We start from the raw sequence: 21,851 nt of genomic DNA, 5'->3' as shown, positions 1-21,851 counted from the left end.
ATGAGTTACCAAATTGCACTTGAGTTGAACAAGGGGCCACAGCCTGGGTCAAAGAGCCCAGGAAGAGCGGGAGGGGCCACCACAGATGAAGACCCCTGCCCCTCTCCGCTTGAAAACCAGCTCAGTGTGGATGACTTTCGCAAAATACAGAGTGCTTTTGAGGTAAGCCTCAATCTTCTTTACTGGAGAGTTTGTTTGTTTTTAAGATTTTATTTATTCATTTGACTGAGTGATAGAGAGCCCAAGTGGGGGAGCAGCAGGCAGGGGGAGAGGGAGAAGCAGGCTCTCCACCCAAGCAAGGAGCCAGAATGTGGGGCTTGATCCCAGAACACTGAGTTCATGACCTGAGCCGAAGGGAACCGCTTAACTGACCCAGCCACCCAGGCGGCCCTACTGGACAGTTTGAATTGTTTATGAAGACTGGGGTGAAACAGGTTTTTATCTTAAAATTGTTGATTAATTCAATGGTTCAAAGAGGGAATTGAAAAGAATCAGTCAGGCTTGCATTTAACACCGGAGTAACTCTAGTTAACAGAGTAACTTCAGTTCTTTGGGCCAAATAATATGACTTAGTTTGCAGTCGCTGTTGTCGAATATCATTGCCATCAAGGAAGGATTATTTCTTGGACAAAAGTTTTCTTAGTGATCACAATGGTTTTGGAAACCTGAAGTAATGGCTGTGAGTGGGGAACGCCCGATCTCCCAGGTGACTCCCAGGACAACTGTTCTTACACAGAGCATCCAAAGAGAACTCTGGAAATGCAAATAGGCAGGTTGCAAACATTCTCCCAGGCTTCACTCCTAGTGACTCAGCTCCTTTTCAGAACTAATTTTGGCAGTTCATTGGCCCAAGATCCCGTGCTAGGGACCAGTCTCCTACTTTTTTGGGTAAATATTGGGGCAATGCCCATCAAAACAAAGGTTAAAGTTATCCTTTTAATTCTCTCTATAAAACAGGCCTTAGGAATTTTAACTCTACATGAAAATCTCCCTTCTCTGTATCTTAATTAATTTGGAATTCTGCAGCTATGCATAGTGAACAGCATACATCGAAATGATTTTTAGTTTCTCACGTGAATAGGAAGAAGTGCTCCTTCGTGCTGCGGAATTTGGGTGGGCATGAGCCTCCATTCTTTCTACTTCATTATGTTTGCTAAAATATGTTCTCAGGACTTCTTCATAAGATCCTCTGGGGGTGCTTGGGAGTATCCATATTAATCTGACACAGACATTCAATATTTTGGAATACCACCTTGAAATTAATAAAGCATGATGAGATGGAACAATTATATTGGTCAGTTATTGGCATAAATTTTAATCTTTATCTCTCCCTGAAAAAGTTGCTAACTACTGAAAAAGTCTGCCATGTCCTGTTCTGCATAACAAATTAGATTTTACCTGTAATGTTAAATTAATATCCCACTTACATCAATCACTTCTTTATAATATAATCTGTCATATTTAGTAGCAAAGACATGCTCTGCCCTACACTTTTCTCATTTTAATTGTCCTATATCTGCTATTCATCCAACCCCATTTGTCTGCGAAATTTTGGTGCTGCTCATGTCCAATGCCCCAAATGAATTTGGCATATTTTGATAGACACAGCAAACATTTTGACAGCTTGAGGACATTCAGAGAAACGTAACAGCAGACTATGACAGCTTTGACTCTGGAATGAACAGAAATGTGGCGGTTTGTTCTGCTAAGAACGCAAAGAATCTGAATTCTAGGGCCCATTAGGAGAGTCGACATTAAAAAGTCGATATGTTAGAGAGTGAAACTGCTGCAGAAGGTGGGGGTGGATGTTCTCTTCAAATCACTGATCAACCTGGAATGAGCCCAATGAGACGGGATAATCAATCTGAGTTGTTTTTTGGGGGGCGGGGTTTGTTGTTGTTATTATTGTTGTTTACTTTAAATGTTTCGAAGGACTGGATCACTTATTTTGAAATTACCAGTTGGAAAAACAGGTATTACAGTGGGAGAATAGATTGCAATTTGGAACTTGCGTGAACCTTGACAATCTAGTGACAGTTCTTAAAAAAGGCATTGAGCTTTGCAGACATACTTTGCAGAGAAAGTGAAGTCTGTCCATGTTTTTAAGAGATTCAACAGACACAGAATGGAATAATCTAATGGCAAATGTGTGACCAGGACTAAAAGGCCCTTGAGACAATATGATTTCCAAGCCCAGCATGGAGGCCTACAGAAGAATGATACACAAGATGTTTTCTGTGGAGTTCAGTCCATCTGTCATGAGCGTCAGGCCCACAGGCACAGGTGTAGATGGTTGGAAAAATCTCTCTCAGTTGCTGTCCTGCAACACAGACTCTAAAGGCAGTTATCTGTACTCCAGTCGCTAAAGACAAGCTCTTGGAAATGTCTAGATTCTGGCACTTGATCCCTTTATCTCTTGTCTTGTTTTTGGTACCCGAATTGCTTATTTGGGGCTGAAGAATTGTCAGATAAGGTCCATATCCTTAATTGAAAAATGGGAAGTTGGGTCTTTGAATTGTGTACTGAATGTTTCACATATGTTTCCAAATGAAATACACATGGCTATAAATCTTAGTGGTAACATTAAGGAAGAAAGCAAGGAATACTTACATTTATCTTAGGATGGTATAAATGAGGTATAAATGATTTAGAATCACTTACTGTTTAAGCTCTAGAAATCAGATTTCTTGGATTTAAATCCCTGTTTTGCCTCTTACAATGTGCCTATGTGCAAATCACTCAAGCTTTTTGGGCCTCAGTTTCCTTAATTTCTAATGTAGGAATGATGAGTTTGTGGTAAAGATTCACTAAGATAGTACCTGGAAAATACTTGGAAGAATGCTTGACACAGAGAACATGCTCAGTTAGCGTAGGTATTATATGTTCAGTGAGTAGAGGTTGAACCACATGGCCTCTAACATTCTCTTGATTCTAACTCACACATTTCCTAAAAGAAATTAAACTTTGAATAACACATCTGTGTTTCTGCATTCCTTTTAGGTGTGTGAGGAAGTGGAAGCAATGAGTTGCAAAGACAAATTCACTTAGAAAAGTACAAAGGGTTCACTTTTCTGTCTCCTACTTCTTATTTTATTAGCATTCAAAAGCTTTTAATTGATGTGTTCATCCTCGTCTTTATTTTTTAATTTTATAATTTTTACATCTTTGTTTTAAATTAATATCTTTGGAACAAAGAAATTACCTGGATAGAAGTACCAGAAAAGTAATTTGTGGATTTCATTTTCTTTCAAGTGATGGTGTCCAGAAAGCCATATATCAACTTGAAAGCAATGAAACTTGTATTATTCTTAGAATTGTAAAATGGTTGTTACTCAAACTTTCCTGTCGCACTTGCAATGCTTACAGAAATGACATGGTCTCTGGACATTCATATTATTTTGATGTCAACCATATTTTACATTTTCTTAGATACTTCAAAAACTAGCTATCATGTAAAGAAAGATGGCTGTGGTTTGATGATGTTAGAAGAATGCTTATAGGTAGAAATTCTGGCCCGAGGGAAATGGAATTTTGGAAAGACCCCATTGGGACCTATTATATATTGAGTTTCTTCTGAGAGTCTGGCTATGGAGATTTCTGAGCATTTCTTTCCTTGAATTCTCCATTGTTGACCTGTGCATGCCAGGACTTTCTGTTCCTTGGTCCTGGATGGCTTGCTGCCTGTTTGGCCTGGGACTATAGATATCTACACCGCTACACTTACTGGATTGGGTCCTGCCTATTTCCAACGGCAACCGTGTCTGTATATCATCTCCTAAAAAAATCTTTCTGGCCAAGGTCGGATCCAGAGCCTGGGACTGGTCCTACCTGTCTACTCCATGCTGCCATTTGCCCAAGCCCTACTAAATCTTTAGCTTAAATAGCTAGAAATGAAATTTAAATCACATGCAAAAGGGGAGCTATTTATGCTCAAAATAGGAAGGTCCAAAACATTGAGAGAGGCAGAGCAAAAGTCCAAACAGGAAGTCCCCAGCGAAGTTCAGGGAAGTTCTCAGAACAAACCTGTCACAGGAGTGAATGGAATCTGCACAAAACCCTTAAGCTAACTTAGTCTGAAAAGCCTAGAGAAGTTCAGGAGGCAATTCTGTAGTTCTGAAAATTGTACTTGAGATGTAATAAAATGATTAAATCCACAGTTTATGATATCCCCATGTTTGATTGTCTTTATAAAATTCCCAAGAATCTGCCTATAGACAGATTCTACAGCAGAGCCCATGAATGATGCTTCCTTGCTCAAAAAGCTGAGGGTTCTGAGATCCCGCCAGGCAGCGCAGACTCTAAGGGAACATGGAAAATCGGATTTAGCTATTCCCTTCCTTTCCTTTATTTATTTGTCTTTCTTTCTAAACTGTCAGGATTCCTCTCGGTGCATTAAGGCACTAGCCTTATCTCAGCTTTCTCAATGCTCATTGTATCTTCACTAATACGGTCCCTAAACAGACAGGCCTTCCTGGACATGTCTCGTGTTCCAGAAGTATTCTTGTCTCTTCTTTCTTTTCTATTCTAGGCGTTAACATCCCAATACAAATAAAATCTCCCATCTTTGTTTTATTCCCTTAGAACCATTAGATTTTGCTCGCCTCTGATAAAATATGAAGATCATTTAAAATTTTTTAAAGGTGAAACTAGTAGTTAAAAACACTCTATATTAGCCAATAAAGTCCCAAATTAGAAAATCTTTATTTTTATCAGGTGTGCAAACTGTGTGAAAAAAAAAATAGCTCATACATGATAGAGGTTTATTTCTTGCTCATATCAAGTAGAAAGTAGATATTTTTAATTGGTGGGCAGCTCCAAGTAAGGATTCAGGTGCTCAGGGTCCTTCCTTCTCCCACCTTCCATGATTGTCGTGCATCAAGCTAGTATCAGGAGGGAGAGTATGGAGGAGTACGTGGGGAAAGTTGTCATGCGCCCGGCTCACATTCTGATTGCAAGGGTGACTGAAATTGTGCACAAGTGTCTGCCCAGAAAACAGTCTCATTCACGATCCTTAGCATTTAATGGTAAGACAAGTTCTGTCTTGCCTAATAAACCAACATATTTCATTTCATAGATGAAGGAGAGTCATGTGCCTAACAATGTTTTGTGTGTGCTTTTTTAGAGATTTTATTTATATATTTGAGAGAGAGAGGGAGGGAGACCATGAGAGGGGAGAAAGTCAGAGGGAGAAGCAGGCTCCCCGCGGAGCTGGGAGCCTGATGTGGGGCTCTATCCTGGGACTCTGGGATCATGACCTAAACTGAAGATAGTCGTCGCTTAACCCACTGAGCCACCCAGATGCCCCAGTGTTTTGTGTTTTGCCTTAACTGCCAGAAGATTTAAATTTAGTTTTCAATTGATACCACTATTCTTAACATAGATTTTCCTGAAACAATTATCTGCTGTTTTTATTATATGACTTGTGTTCTTTTATCTTTGCTTTAATGGTTCAACTGCCTCTGTTCCTTCATTGTAGCTGAACTAAAACTCTTTCTAGAAATCAGTGGAGGTAAAAATGATGAATACAAATTTATTATCTTTCAAGTGTGGCAAGATTTTACAAAGCACTTCTGTGGGTATCCTGCTATTTGATCCTCTCACCAGCCTGGAATGTAGGCGGGGTAGACATTTTTATTTTCCAGTTACACACAAGGAGAATGAAGCTCAAAAATATTTAATTGAATTACTCCTTGGGGCAGAGCCAGCACCCAGGGATGGATTGTCATCTTTCCAGCCCATTGTATGGCATCACTCCCACTGGCCGCAAGGCAACCTCTCTTTGAAATGTTGCTTTAAGGAACAGGAATCCAATAGGATAAGGACTTCATTAACAAAAGAAGCCTGTTAAGTGGATAGCACACAGGCGCTCTGCCCTGGTAACTTGGAATTAATGTGCAATCAGCAAATAATCAACAGCTCCTACAATAAAATCAATGCAGAGAAAAGGTGAAAGAAAAAAAAAAGAAAAAACAGGAATAATCTATTGCTTTTTTAATTATCTTTTCCATTCTAAAGGCATCTCAGTGGAGGCTTATGAGAAGGTAAACAAGTAGAGCTTAATCTGTAACTCTATTATATAGTATCTTGTGCATTCAGCAGCCTCAGTCAATTCATGGCCCTCTAAACAAAGGCAGCAGGTCAGAGCATGTCTCACCCCAACTCTCTTAGTGGAATCGAAAAACCCATTTTTGATGGCAGCAGAAAATCAGCAAAGCTCTGCACGTCCCCCTCCTCCCCTCCCCTAGCATGAAGGTGAAAGCATGAAGCAAATCCAATACCACAGCGGCTGGCACAATCGGAAATGATAGGGATTCTTTGGAGGTTTTGCCTGACTTGCTAGCATTCATGGTTGAGGTTAGCAAACAATGTCATCACCAAAACACAAGTGAGGGAAGTTATGTGTCAACACACATGAAAAATTGCTCTTCTTGAACACTGCTGACTTTGTGTTGAATTTCATGACAAGTTCTAACAGCTTTATGCCCCTTCCAATTTCTCGGTGTGCTTTTTAGAGCAGGTGCTTATGAAAATTGATCGGGATCAGAAAGGGTGATGAAGAGTGCTTTAGGTGAACAAATATTTTAACCTTGAGCTTTGGCTGGGACTGGAGCAGAGAAAGCTACCAAAAAACTTGTAAAGGTGAGGGAAAGACAGCAGAATGTCTTATTCTATTCATTTGTAGAGCATCAACTTTGCCAGACCTGTAGACCAAGGGCACGACCCACTTTTTCAAATTTCCTGAGAATTAAAAAAAAAAAGAAACATGAAGAAAACAGACAACCAAAGAACTGCAATTTGTGCCATTTTGGCCGCACACTTGTCCTTTGTTACCAAGTAGAGCACGCTCGACAATAACACAAGACTCCACCAGCTCCATTGTTAGAAATAAGAAGCCTCCGGATTGTTCCTTGGTGACTTCCAACATTTCCCCAGGGCTTTGGCTTCATACCTCCACAAGTCCCTCAGGGTCTTTTCCTCCCTCATCATGTCTTCCCACCATTTTAGGGATATCACCTTTATTAAATCTTGACTCTCTGGACACCAGCATTCTCTGCTGAGGACTACCGAGGACACTCTTTTTCTCTCTATTCCTCCGCCTTCCACGTGTGCACACAGTCTTCCCTAACTCTCTCAACACTTCTGAGACCAGGCCTGCATTGACCAGTATGGTGACCATGAACCACAGATGGTTATTTATTTGTTTATCTAATTTTTAAAAATTATTTATTTATTTGAGAGAGAGAGAAAGCAGCAGGAAGAGAAGCGGGGGAAAAAAATTTCCAGCAGACCCTGCACTGAGTGCAGAGGCTGGCAAGGGACTCAATCTCTCAACGCTGAGATCATGACCTGAGCCGAAATCAAGAGTCAGACGCTTCACCGAATGAGACATCCAGGCGCCCCACCACATGTGGTTCTTTAAAGTAAAGTGAAACAAAATAAGAATTCCATAAAATAAAAGATTCCATCGCTCACAGACACCAGCCGCTTTTAAAGTACTTAGTAGCCACATGTGGTTAGTCGCTATCATATTGGATCATTAGGGTTATAGAACATTTTCATCACTGCAGAAAGTCCTGTTGGACAATGCTGTTTTGTTTGGACCCTTTTCATGGCATCCTACTAACTTGTTCCATTTCCTCGTTTCTGACCACATTTATATGGTCAAGGGGTTACTCTTTCTGTACACGTGCCAGACCTTACGGCCTGGAGGCCACATCAATTCTTGGTCCTAGACATACAGAAAAATATTTTCCTTCACTCTCGTCTAAAACTTATTTTTCTACCTTTTCCCCTAGTACTGTCAAGAATATATAACACCTATTCCTTTCAGGGGAATTTGTACCTCCTCATGAAATCTGGTCCCACCTCCCCACAGGTGCTGGGTCTGGATTTATGGTTCCAACCATCAGTCACAAAATTATCCAGCACTGGAACTTTACCCAAATTATTTAAGTCATGATGGTCATGATGAATGATTTAACAGTAGTTCTGTCATAGGACTTAGTCAAGTGCTGGGCTCAGCATGGAATATTCCTGTCCTCTCCCCCACAATTTCCCAGCAAACTCCGACGTCATATTTCAATACCATTCTCTCAAGAAGGTCTTCTTTCACCACCTACACTAAATTAGCACCTTACCAGTTTTCTTTTCACTCTTATTGTAGCTTTTTGCATGTTCTTTTTGTTGTTCTCATTGCAGGTGCCCTAAGGATAAGGCTATTATTTGTTTAAAGCCATGTAGAAGGGTTCGGCAGGCAGAGGGAAGTCGGATAAGAACCATGGATTCCAGAGGGTGGAGAACCATGGATGCAGTTGAGCTGTCTGGAGGAGAGAGCAGAGTGTCTAAGACTGAGCTCAGGGAAATTTTTCAAGGGGTTAGAGAAACAAGTGGAGTGGGTACAATAAATAAAGAAGCAGGGTTATTTCTTGGAAACAGATGGGAAAGAAAACGAGATTATAGCCAATGAAATACAATTTCACTCATCTTTATGATTCCTGTTTATCCAACAGTCCCTTTGTTAATAAAGCAAAGCAAGGTTAGAAGGAATACACTACTCTCACTGTAAAAAAATCGAATCACACATCAAAGTCCCCATTACAGTTGTTCTGGTAACTGCTCTCGTGTTGTACCTTTCCAGTGCATTTTTATTTATTTCTACCCATTAATGCACATACACATATCACATTGAGTTCTGTTCTAGATAGATCATGTTTACATATTTTATCATATTTTATGCATTTAAGGAAAAATGCCACACAAATGACTGCTAATCATGTGAGTAGATCCTCAAACGTATCAGGAATTTGATTCAAAACTCTAATAAAAAAAGAAGACCTCACTTTTCATTCATCAGCTTGGCGAGATTAAAAAGATTATTAATCTATACTATTGGCAAAGAATCCAGGAAATGGGTACTATTACTCAGCCTGTGAATTGCCAAAGCTTTTTTGGTAGGCAATTTTCCAGAATGTACCAAATATAAAATGTATCAAGTGTTTCCCTTTTGAAGGAGCAATTCCAATATGATATATTATCCTAAGTAATGACATGTGCAGAAAAAAATATATGTATAAGAATATTCATTGTGGGGTGACTGTGTGGGTCACATGTGGGTCACATGTGGGTCACATGTGGGGTGACATGTGGGTCAGTGGGTTAAAGCCTCTACTTTCGGCTCAGGTCATGATCCCAGGGTCGTGGGATTGAGCCCCGCATCAGGCTCTCTGCTCAGCGGGGAGCCTGCTTCCTCCTCTCTCTCTCTCTGCCTGCCTCTCTGCCTACTTGTGATATCTGTCTCTGTCAAATAAATAAAATCTTTAAAAAAAAAAGAATATTCATTGTAATATTCTCAGTAAAATGGACTATTTAAAACAGCCCAAATATTTGTCGGTAAGTGAACAAATAGATTATAGCATGTGCCTACTACTCAGCTATTAAAAAGAATAAGGCAGGCATATAAAATTGTTAAGATCTACTGTTCAGTGAAAAAAAAGAAAATTGCAAAACAGTGCATAATCATATTCTAAAATGAAAAATGTGTGTATTTGTGTGTATCGAGGTCTCAATTATGGAAAAATAGAACTGTGCTTGTAGCTGGGTAAGGCAGAGCAAATGGCTTTGTGGGCACCTTATCTATACCATAATTCAGTAAAAAGATAAATGTCATTAAAATGTCAGTATATCTTAATAACCTACAAATTCTGTGGTACTGCTCTAAATGTGTGTTTAACAAAGCTGAATTTAAATAATACTGAATTAAAAAGCGATGCTTTTTATAAATACTTTGATTATCTACTAAGTAGTGCTTCTTCATCAACTTCCTTTCACTGAGTTTTAGTGTTAAGAGAGAGACCATAGTGACCCAATTTATTGCCTTCATTTTACAGGCAAGGAAACAAAATCTAAATGAAGGGATTTGTCCATCTCCGTTTGAGTTTGTGTGGAGCCAGATCATTGCTCAGAGTGGTCTGATACCCACTCTCGTCCCTTTTCTCATCATGAAACAACCTTAAACTTAGACTTCTTTCTGATTTTCCCACATTTTATACAGTATCATTCTCTAACTTGACCACTGTTCATTACTCTGGCCTCTTTCTCAAACTTGAAGTTATTAGTAAAACAGATGAGCATCTCTTCTGCAACATGGAAGAGCATATTAAAAATATGCTCATTCATTCATTTCCTCATTCTAACAACAGGCACTTATTGATATCTATCCCGAGGTGGTTGAAAACCACTTCCACTCAGACCTTCCCTCACAGAAGGGTAAGCCAACGCGTGAACTCGCAGTTATTCTGTTAACTACTTAGTGCTCTGAGGAAATGAACAGTGCTGGGGGAACAGTGCTTATATTGGGGAGGGGCCTCCTGGAAGGCTTCCTGGAGGAAGTAACATCCAAGCTGCCATCTGAGGGAAGGGTATCACTCTGTCAGGTAAATATCTTTTCCTCTTTCTTTCTTTCTTTCTTCTTCTTCTTCTTTTTTTTTTTTTTAAAGATTTTATTTATTTATTTGAGAGAGTGAGAGAGAGAACGAGCTGGGGGAGGAGCAGAGGGAGAGGGAGAAGCAGACTCCCCGCTGAGCAGGAAGCCAGACATAGGGCTCGATCCCAGGACCCTGAGATCACAACCTGAGTGAGCTAAAGGCAGATCCCCAACCACTGGAGCCACCCAGGCACCCAAAGGGAGATGAGTTTTCTAGAAAGAGGATATGAAGTGCAAAGTTTGATTGGGCAGAAGTAGTTTGGTGCTTTCAGGCATCCATTTGCCTGTGTCTTTGTTAGTCGTGAAATTTTAACTCCATTTAGACTGATGAGCTCATGAATCGTTGATATCCTACTGTAAATGAAAATGAAAACTGACTAAAATTCATTGAGGCAAGAAAAAAAAAGGCTGTATGAACCTTGGCTGGCAGAGTAGTGTCTGCTGTTCTATTGTTCCGTCTCTCATGAAAGTTCACTGGTAGGTGAACATTGCAGGGGATGATTTAAACTGATGCATCTGTTTTGAAATAACATATCTAATCTTCTGCTCCAGAAGATGTTCACAGGGTTTGACAGCAAACGCTAATACATATTCATAACCTATAGGCTTCGGAACCAAGGGAAATTGAGGCAAGCGTAACAGAACGAAGCATGAGAAAGCAGCATGTTAATTTTAAATTTAATTATAGAGATGGGGGAAAGGGTGCATTTTGATAGTGTGTACTCATTCAGCCGTCATGGAACATTACCCAAAAATCATGCCAAATATTTGACAGAAGAAATATTATTTTGGGTGAAATGCTTGATAAAACTAGCAGGTCCTAGGGAAAACAAGATTCTGAAACTCTATTAGAAACTATTTTTCACGTAGAGAAAAAAAAACATTGCAGAATTCTAATGATAGGAAAGAAAAAAATAAAAAGCTTTCAAACTAAGGAAAGGTTTCTGGTCCATGAAAGATTTCTGTTTACGGAATGTTTTTGACATGCATATACGCTAAATTCAGTTTGAAATTAGGGAAGAGAATAATTAGCGTGATTTTTGTGTTCCTATCACTTACGGTAACCCAAAACCATGTGCATTCATTGTGACCAGCACACTGAGGCTTTCTATTGAAGTGTATTTGAAGAGCACAGACCTTGGATGCTAAGTGCTTAAGATAGTGTGTGGCATGGAGCAGATACTTAATAAATATTTTTTGAGTGAATGAATAAATAAACCTACCCCGTTCTACCCTGTGTGGTGTATAAGCTCAATATATTTTTATTATGAATAGATCAGTGGATGGATGGACGGATGGGTAGATACATGGACTGGTGAAAGTATCCCTGTAAGTGGCTCTATTTGACATTGATTTTCAGAATCTGGAAGCTCATACTCATCAGGAGTGAATGAGGGCAGTGAACTCTGTGTCAGTGACATGTTAACCCACTGCTAGCTTTGGCATGGGAGAAAATGTCTAGATTTTCTCAGCAAATTGTATTGTTGTCTCTCCATAGTTTCTAACTGGGACTTGTAGTCGTGTCTTGGGCAAGTCCTTATTCACAGAGCAGGGAAAACAGGAGAAAAACTTTCTTTCCTCATTTCATTATAAAATACTGCTATAGGAAAAAATTAGGAAAAAACAAACATAAACAACATTCCTAAAAGTTGGCAGAATTTAAAAGGATTAAATGTCAGCTCTGAGAATGTATTGTTTTGTTTTCCCAGCAAGTATGTAAATGTTTAGGCTTACTAGAATTATTTTTTAGCAACCAATTGGTGAGTCTTAAGATGAGTGAGCTCAGTGAGGGTTTTGTGTATAAGCAGTCTCATACTTTGTTGATGGAAATGTAAATTTGTTCAATCCTTTGGAAGAAGATTTGGTAAGATATATAAAAAACTTTAAGAATGTTTAAATTCTGACTTAGCAATTTCTGTTTCTAGGGAATTTCCCTCAGGAAATAATTGGACAAGTGACCAAAGATGTATGTATTGAAATGTTCGTTGCAGGGCTATTTATATAAAACAGCAAAGCATTGGGAACAATTGAAATTTGTAATAATGGGTCCATAAATTGGATGTCTTCTCCATAGAATATTGTGCAGCCATTAAAAATGATGGTAAAGACCAACATATATTGATAAGGCACACTTTCACAGTTTGATGTAAAGTGGAAAATGCAACATACAGAGATATGTATATCATGACACCATTTAAAAAATAATACACAGGTATTTATCTTTCTGCCCAGCAAAAAAAATCTGACATGTTGATGGCATTATGGAGGATTTTAAATTTTTGGCTTATTTATATTTTGTATTTTCTTTAATAAATCGATATGGATTATTTTGTGTGAAATGAAATTTTAAAAGTGTGTTGGCATACTTATGCTTTGCTATTTGAAAGTACATGATCTCAATTTTTAAAAAGGCTGTCAAGTTTCTTAAAGGTATATTTTTGGACGTTTGCACTCAGGTTTAGTGCTTAGTTTTCACAAAAGGTACAGTGAAATCTAAATCTTACAAATCTCAAAGGCTGAAGGGAGTTGTACAGAGTCCATGGTTTTTTTTTTTTTTTTTTTTTTTTTAAAGATAGCTCATGAGAACTGACTGTATCTCCAGAAAATGCTTTCTAGGCAAAAGGAAAGGATTTTTAGAATATTCTTTGAAAGGTTTTCAGGAAGACAGGAAGATTTTCTAAATGTCTAAAGTTGTGCCCAGCGAGAGAATCAACCAGATTTTCCGAGAGTATTAGCTTTTTTGCAAGAACAATTGGAAACAATGCTGATTTATTATAATGCTCAATAGTTAAATAGCAAAATAAACATGCAAACATTATCTTATAAGGGCTGCATGAGAATATATTTTCTGTTAGATAATACATTGTTCATTTTTATTATAAAAGAAGTTCTAAGAGATGCTGGGTTACTAATTTTTACCTCCAAAAGACCAGAGAATCTTGACTAATAGAAGTGAAAAGGTATACTTTCAAACAGTTAGGAGTTTTTGTTTGGAAAGTCTACAGTCAAATTGGAACAAATTGTCTATGGGAAGAAGGTGATATTAAAGCCATACTTCTTATTAAAGTCCAATTAAAATTTCAATTGAAGGGACCGGGAATTAATTATTTTATGCTTATGTTTTATAATGAAATCAAATTTCCTAAATTCTTAGTATTTCCCTAGCTATACTAAATATAGGCTTGTGAATCTAGCTTGCTGTGGATGTGACTTCAACAACAACTTAAAGTTGGAATAAAATTGTTTAATGTAAAAATAGCCTTATATCTAGATTATCTTATTAGACCCTAATATAAACCCTGAAAATTGTTATCACTGACTTATGGTCATGCAAATATTATGTAGCAAATTCAAGCATAATATCCAGATGTTAACTAAATTGGTATTAATTTAGATATATATGTATACTTATATATACATGTATTTTTTTTTCTAAAGATGGTTCAAAGAGAAGTTCTTTTGGCATTCAGTACTGAATCTAATACAGGTTGAGAGTTTATCTCAACTAAATCATGGTATATGCAAGCTCATTTTTAGATTGAGGGACTGTCTTATCTTTCTTCCTGTGGAGTTACCTTCTATCAAGAGTCCAGGATAGAATCTCTGCCTCCCCTAAAATTCATAAACTAGCAGAAGTGGCTTACAGGGGCACCTGGGTGGCTCAGTCAGTTAAGCGTCTGCCTTCGGCTCAGGTCATGATCCCAATGTCCCGGGATCGAGCCCCGTGACAGGCTTCTTGCTCAGTGGGGAGCCTGCTTCTCCCTCTGGACCCCCCACACTCCCAGCTCATGCTCTGTCTCTCTCTCAAATAAAGAATTAAAATCTTATTTTAAAAAAAGTGGCTCACAGTGACAAAATGTTGGTCTTGCCTGGATGAAAGAATTTTTGTCTCTGGAAACATGTAGATAAACTTTACTTTTGCTGGGCTCACTTAGAACCATTTCCTGTATGAGGAAGAGCCACCGAAACCATGTGCACAACTAATATTTCATATGAAGCCCGAAACTAGTATCTGCTGCCATGACAGCAACGGTCAGCAAAACCCAGAGCTTCACGTGATCCTGTTTGCAGTCTCCTTCCCATATTCTTTGGACCCACTGAGAAGTCTCTTAGAAGCATCTAGTTAGCACCCAGCCACCCTTGATAGATAGGATCAATGAACTAAAATTAGTAATTATGTACACTTCCAAATCCTTATACACACACACACACACACACACACACACACACACGCATCAACAAATGAATTTAGCTAAATCCTTAGAGAAGGGTCATTGCTAACATGATGACATTCTATATAGAGTCCTATTCTTTAGTTAACAGGGAATTAACATTTATTGAGTATAAATGTGTTATACTCACCTCAAATTATCCCGTGTGGTTCACATAAATTATCAGCTAATCCTGACAACAGCTCTAACAGTTAGTTTGCGTTATCCCTATTTAGAGGCCTAATAACTGAGGCTGAGGCTTGGAGCTCTAACTGTACAACCACACAATCCTCCTGGCACCATGTGTGATGTGCATAATATAATGGAATGAGTGAATTAATTCTCGTCCCAGGACATAAGTGGGAACCACTGATAAAATGAGCACTAACTGTGTGGTAAAATTCAATGCATGAGTGCTTTTAAGTTTGTGTAAAAGATCACATACTTTCATTGTACATTGAACTAATTTATTAAACCTGGAATATAATAGAACTAATAAACACAAAACACATACCGATCAAGGCATAATGCTTTTTGAAACACATTAGAAATTTTTCGTAAAAACAAATTTCTCAATTTTAGCCGAAGGTATGGCAAAAATTGGTTTTATTTATCAATGAACAATCAATAATAGAACTGTCCAGTGTATTATACAATTGCTCTTTTCTGTCAAACTTCATAAATTGGGAGTATTTCTCAAATCTTCTCATAGTGCATCTTGGCATTATTAATGCACAGAAAATTATACAGTTGGTTGTGTATGTTACTTTGGGGAAGAAAGTTTGTTGTCTTTGTTTATGGTCCATTTGCAATTCCATATTCTAGGATATAAAAAAGACTTATTTTGGTATTTATCAGTCAAAACAGTTTCCTGTTCCTGAAAAAAAAGTCACTAACTCATAAGAAAATACTCTGAGATTCAGCTTTATAATGTTTTAAACATAATATAAGATAATAACATAAATATAAGAGGCTCATTGATGTCATTATATAACAGTTTTGAAATAAAAGATCAACATTGACTTAACGTTCAGAAACAGTTTGCAGTTTGGCTCAAATGGAGTGTTTTTAGGATCAGATTTCTTTCTCCACACTTGAAATCTGGGTCACTGAAAAATTTCCATCTCTCTAAACTTTTTGGACTAAAAATAATTTAACAAAGAAGAGAATGATGGACTTCTGAGTAGTTCAAAGGGCTGGATACCAATTATTTCTCAGAAAGTTAAGTCAATTAATTAAAAGCCTAGACCAAATTCTGTTAAACACTTGATTACTTAGTTTTTGCACACATAATACCTTGGTTCATCTTTTTTTTTTTTTCAATTAAACCTTTATATTTTTAGAGTAGTTTTAGACTCACGACAGAATTAAGGGGAAAGGAGAGAGATTACCTGTATATCCCCTACCCTGAAGCATGCCCAGCCTCCCCCTTTATCCACATACCCCACCAGAGGGGGACCTTTGTTACTGTTGATGAACCTACCCTGACATATCGTAATCACCCAAAGGCCACATTTTACATTAGGACTCATTCTTGGTCTTGTACATCCTGTGGGGTTTGGACAAATGCATGTCGACATATATCCACCACTATGGTATCATACAGGGTGGTTTCACTGCCCTGAAAATCCTCGTGCTCTGCCTATTCATCCTCCCCACTCCAACCTCTGGCAACCATTGAACGTTTTACTGTCTCTATGGTTTTGCCTTTTTTAGAATTTCGTGTAGTTGGAATCCTACCAGGCAACCTTTTCAGATCCGCTTCCTTCCCTTAGTAGTATGCGTTGACATTTCCTCCAGGTCTTTTCATGGTTTGATAGCTCCTTTCTTTTTAGCACTTTTGAACAGAATATTCTGTTCTCTGATGTACCACAGTTCATTCATCCGTTCACCTACTGAAGGACATCAACTGGGGTGCTTCCAGGTATTGGCAATTATGAGTAAAGCTGCAATAAACACCCTGAAGACCTAAGTTTTCAGTTCATTTGGGTTCATGCCAAGGAGCATGTTTGCTGGGTCATATAATAAGAACACGATCAGTTTTCTAAGAAACCACCAAGCTGTCTTCCAGAGAGGCTATATGATGTTACATTCCCATCAGCAATGCATGAGACTTCCTGTTCTAGATCCTTGTCAGCATTTACTCTTGTTAGTGTTCCAGATTTTTGGCCATTCTAATAGGGTGTGTAGTGACATCTTGATGCTTTAATTTGCATTTCCGGTGACATATGATGTGGAGCTTCTTTTCATGTGCTTTGTGCATATCTGTGTACCTTCTTTTGTGAGCTATGAATATGTACAGTGGAGGCTGAAATGTTTTTCCACTCTGTTCATGTCTGCAAATGACCATGAAAGTGTCTCCAGTATTAATTTTTTGGGTTATAAATAAATCTTAGCAAGTAGACAAACTCACAAATACAAAAACTGTGCATAATGAGAGTATTATATATATTTTTAAGATCTTACTTATTTGACAGAGAGAGAGATCACAAGTAGGCAGAGCAGCAGGCAGAAAGAGAGGGGGAAGCAGTTTCAATCCTGACCTGAGCCAAAGGCAGACGCTTAACCTACTGAGCCACCCAGGCCTCCCTCAAATAGTAATAATATTAAAAATATAATATTCTCAGGGTGCCTGGGTGGCTCAGTGGGTTAAGCCTCTGCCCTAGGCTCAGGTCATGGTCTCAGGGTCCTGGGATTGAGCCCCGCATCGGGCTCTCTGCTCGGCGGGGAGCCTGCTTCCCCCTCTCTCTCTCTGCCTGCCTCTGCCTACTTGTGATCTCTGTGTGTCAAATAAATAACTGAGTTCTTAAAAAATATATAATATTCTCATTATGAACAGTTTTTGTATTTGTGAGTTTGCCTACTTGTTAAAATTTATTTATAACCCAAAAAATTAATACTGGAGACACTTTCATGGTCATTTGCAGACATGCACAGAGTGGAAAAAGATTTCATTCCACTGTACATATTCCAGAAGGAGGTCAAACAACATGACACTCTGCCTTTTTATTCTAGCTCTCATTCTGCAAACAAGTATCCTATTTGTGGTCTACTTAGTGCCAGGTTCTTTTCCCATTTTGTGTTTTCGTTGGTGACTTCACTGTTTAAAATGGCCCCCAAGTGTGGTGGTAAAGTTCTTTTTAGTGTTCCTAAGTGCAAGGAGGCTATGATGTGCCTCATGGGGAAAATATATGTGTTATTTGTTTAGTTGGTCATGAATTCGGTATTAGTAAATTAACTATATTAAATTAAGTGTCTTTCAATGGAAACCCACAAAACAAATTATGAATTGATCAAGTGATGAAAATATTGTGACCAGAGGCTCATAGAAACATAACTCTGTATTTCCTCTCAAAACTATAGTTCCATATCTACTAATATAAGTATTTGCAAAGTCTTTATAGAGCATAAATACCACTAATAACAAAACTCAATCATATATGGTTTCACTGTCATGGTGTATTTGTCATGGTGTATTTACAGAAGTGGACTTCGTGCTTTTGGATTAGTTTCAGTGTCATATAATTTTACTGGCCATGCTAAACCCTGTTCACCCATCATCTGTAAACCACTATACTAGTTTCGTACTGATTCTATAGCAAATTACCACAAACTTAGTAGCTTCAAACACACGAATGTATTATCTTACTTTGGACGTCAGAAGTCCAAAATGGGTTTTACAGGGCTAAAATCCGCCTGTTGTCAGGACGGCCTTCCATCCGGAGGCTTTAGCAGAGACTCTGTTTCCTTGTCTTTTCCTGTTTCCAGAGGTGCTTGCACTCCTTGGACTGAAGCGCCACATTACTCCAACTGTTGCTTCCATCATCATCTCAAATCTCTGACCCTCCTGCCTCCCTTTTCCAGTGATAAGGATATTTGTTATCAAAAATGTCAGCTTGGGGGCCCCTGGGTGGCTCAGTTGTTAAGGCTCTACCTTTGGCTCAGGTCATGATTCCAGGGTCCTAGAATCGAGCCCCCATTGGTCTCTCTGCTCAGCGGGGAGTCTGTCTCTCCCTCTCCCACTCCCTCTGCTTGTGTTCCCTCTCTCCCTCTGTCTCTCTCTGTCAAATAAATAAAGTCATTAAAAAAAAAAATGTCAGCTTGTAGCCCTGTCATTTATATGCTCTCTGGTCCCAATTAACTTAAATAAAGTCCCGTTATAAAGTAAAAGATGTTTGTTTGTCTTTGTGTCTTGGAAAAATTGATGATTAGGTCCACATCTGGGGATGGGACAGTGCTCTGGTACTTATGGATGCTTTCATGGTTGTCTTGTTTTTATTCCTATTTCTAGCCCTCAGACCCATGTCAAACCATTTGCATGTCCAGAGAAGAGTTTATGCAAAGGATGACAGAGATTGTTGGTTGGGGCACAAAGGAAGAATACGGAGAGCTCTTTGACAAAGTGGATGTGGCCCAAGATGGCTTCATTAACTGGGACAAGCTGACTTCATTTATGCTGTTAGCACTTTATGAGAAAGATGAACAAGCAAAGGCAACTGTGGTTCCGCAGTGGAAAGACCTTGAATTCCTCCCAGTGAAACACAAGGATACCATTCAAAAAGTAATTTTCTTAAAAAGTTCAAGTCGTTATCTGACCATCAGTAAGGAAGGTTTATTAGGAATCTGGGGAGAGAATTTAAAGCTGCAAGAAACACTTCCCATCACTTCAGATGCCACCAAGCTTAAACACCTGTGGGTGACAAGTCTGGTTTCTTTGGAAAATGTAAACAAGGTACCAAGTCTTAATAAATGAATTTACTACTTTATTTTTTAAGATTTTTTTTAAAAAAATTGCTTATTTGAGGGAGAGAGAGAGAGCTCATGAATGGGGGTGAGGGGCAAAGGGAGAAGACTACCCACTGAGCAGGGAGCCCGATGTGGAACTCAGTCCCAGGACCCCGGGATCAGACGCTTAACCAACTGAGCCACTCAGGTGCCCTGAACTTACTTCTTTAAAAGGGAAAAAATATGATGGGACAGGGATCCTGACTGTCACTGGCAGTGACAGAGACCTGTAATACCATGCTGTGCCTCTTCTCTGACCTGGAGGGAATGTAAGTGGAGCCAAGTGGGGTGCTGGATTTCCCAAACTGTTTTTCTTGGGTACCTTTAAAGGACATAGCTAATAGTGACTCAGATTCTTGGCTCTGTCCCAAATGTGGCCATGCTGCATCGCTGGCTCATGAGACATTTCTGACTCTATAGTAGATTCATAGGTCTATATGCAGAGCTGAGAGGCTATAACAATGCATGGGCACAACTCAGTACAATTACAGGGAATTGCTTATCTGATTTTAACCACTGTTCTAGTCAGTTTCTTAATTGTGATGGGGAGGGCCCACTAAGTACAAATATCCTTGTATGACTCTACCTGTAAGTCAGATAACATATTGAAAGAAAAATCAGTTTATGAGGGGATGATGAAGAAGCTTAAAGAATCCATATTCTTAGTATTTTGTATTAAGCAGATGGCAGACCTCCTATGAAAGGTTTTAAATGTACAAACAGGCAGAGATAATAGTATTAAAAACCAATATTTACCCTTAACAATTTCCAATCTAGTTTCATCTATATCTCCCCACTTTTGAAACCCAAGATATGCAATTATTTAATCTGTAAATATTTCATCTTACTAAAAAAAGTCTCCCTTTTTAGCATAAACATAAGAGTGCTATCACATTTAATATCAATTATAATAATTCCTTATGATCATCAAATATTTAGTCATGTCCATATCTTCTTGTCTTATAATTTTTTGATCATCTATTAATTCCTTGTTAGATAGTTTGTTTGAATCACGATCTGAATAAGGTCCGAACCATTGAGAATTGTTGATTGGTCTCTTTTGATCTACATGTTTTTCTCCACCTCTTCTTTATTGTTGCATTGTTTTGTTTTGTGTGTGTGTGTGTTTTTTTTAAGATTTTATTTATTCATCTGTCAGAGAGAGAGAGCATGCACAAGCAGGCAGAGTGGCAGGCAGAGGTGGAGAGAGAGGCAGGCTCCATGATGAGCAAGGAGCCCGATGCGGGACTCGATCCCAGGGCTCTGGGATCATGACCCGAGCCGAAGTCAGTGGCCCAACCGACTGAGCCACCCAGGCATCCCGTGTTGTTTTGTTTTTGCTCTTGCTGTTTTTGTTAAAGACACTAGGTGTTTGTCCTTTAGAGTTTCCCACAGTTTGGATTTTCTGGACTGTATTTAGATAGAGTTGTTTAGTTTGTTCACTTGTTCCCCATATTTCCAGTATATTGGCAGTCAAATCTAAAAACTTGATCAGTTTTAGAGTGGTTTGTTCTGGAATAGGGGTTCCTCAGTCAGGAGGCACAAAATGCCTGTTCTCTCTCTTCTTGGGACATTATCAGTTATCACTGATTATTCCTTCGTCTATCAATTTGTTTAGGGGTTGCAAGATGATGACTTTCTAGTTTCATGATTTCCTCTTTACAAGCTGAAATACCTCTATAAAAAACTCCCCTTGTCAATTATTTAGCTATAATATAGATCAAATAGAGGCTAAATGACTAATTGATATAGATCAAATGCAGGATAAATGACTAATTCTTTACTTTTATTTACCAGCATTCAAAATCTTCTAAAGATGAAAAATGGGTACTACTATCATTATTGTTATCAATGTCATTAGAAACTCATGAGTTTAAATAATCTGATTTGTTTCAGTCCACTGAGTTATTAAGCCATCCTTAAAATTGTACCATCTTTGAATACTGGGATGAGTACAAGGCAGTTCTGAGTCTTTTCTGATACAACCATATTTGTCTTTGAAAACTTCTTTGCTCTCTGATAAAACAAAATGTTCTAGGATCATCTTGCCTATTTATTATGCCACACCCAGAATCAGCCGTTTCTCCAAAGACCTAGGTTCTTTTTAGTGGGAAATGGTATGCTCTAATGCCTTGAACATAAAGAATCGTCATCATTATCATCATTCATTTCCTAGGTGACATGCCCTGCTCTACTAATCTTCTCAAGGTCACCATAGGTGGGTATTATTCCCACTCTAAGAATGAGAGTCTAGGCAAGGGGAGGTTGTGGAATTTGCCCTAGGTCACAAAGGATGTAATCAGTGTTGCTAGATTTGTAAACAGAGGGTGCTTGATTTCAGCATCGGTTTCAGAGTCCTTGCTGCCTCTAGA

General features: G+C 38.6%; 1 protein-coding gene across 1 annotated transcript in view; it reads left to right on the top strand.

The window, feature by feature from the left end:
- Positions 1-21,851, top strand: part of WDR49 (WD repeat domain 49) — a gene marked incomplete at both ends in the record, with an annotated part of 129,708 nt that continues 107,857 nt past the window's right edge. The window contains 2 exons of the mRNA XM_080803291.1: positions 1-162; positions 18,986-19,426. Of these exons, the coding sequence (XP_080659417.1) occupies positions 1-162; positions 18,986-19,426 (603 nt within the window). The remainder of the gene's footprint in view (positions 163-18,985; positions 19,427-21,851) is intronic.

This window comes from Martes martes (genome assembly GCF_963455335.1).
Source record: "Martes martes genome assembly, chromosome: 1".
NCBI classification, from domain to species: domain Eukaryota; kingdom Metazoa; phylum Chordata; class Mammalia; order Carnivora; family Mustelidae; genus Martes; species Martes martes.
Note: the sequence above shows the minus strand (reverse complement) of the source record. Positions and strands in the feature narration are given on the sequence as shown.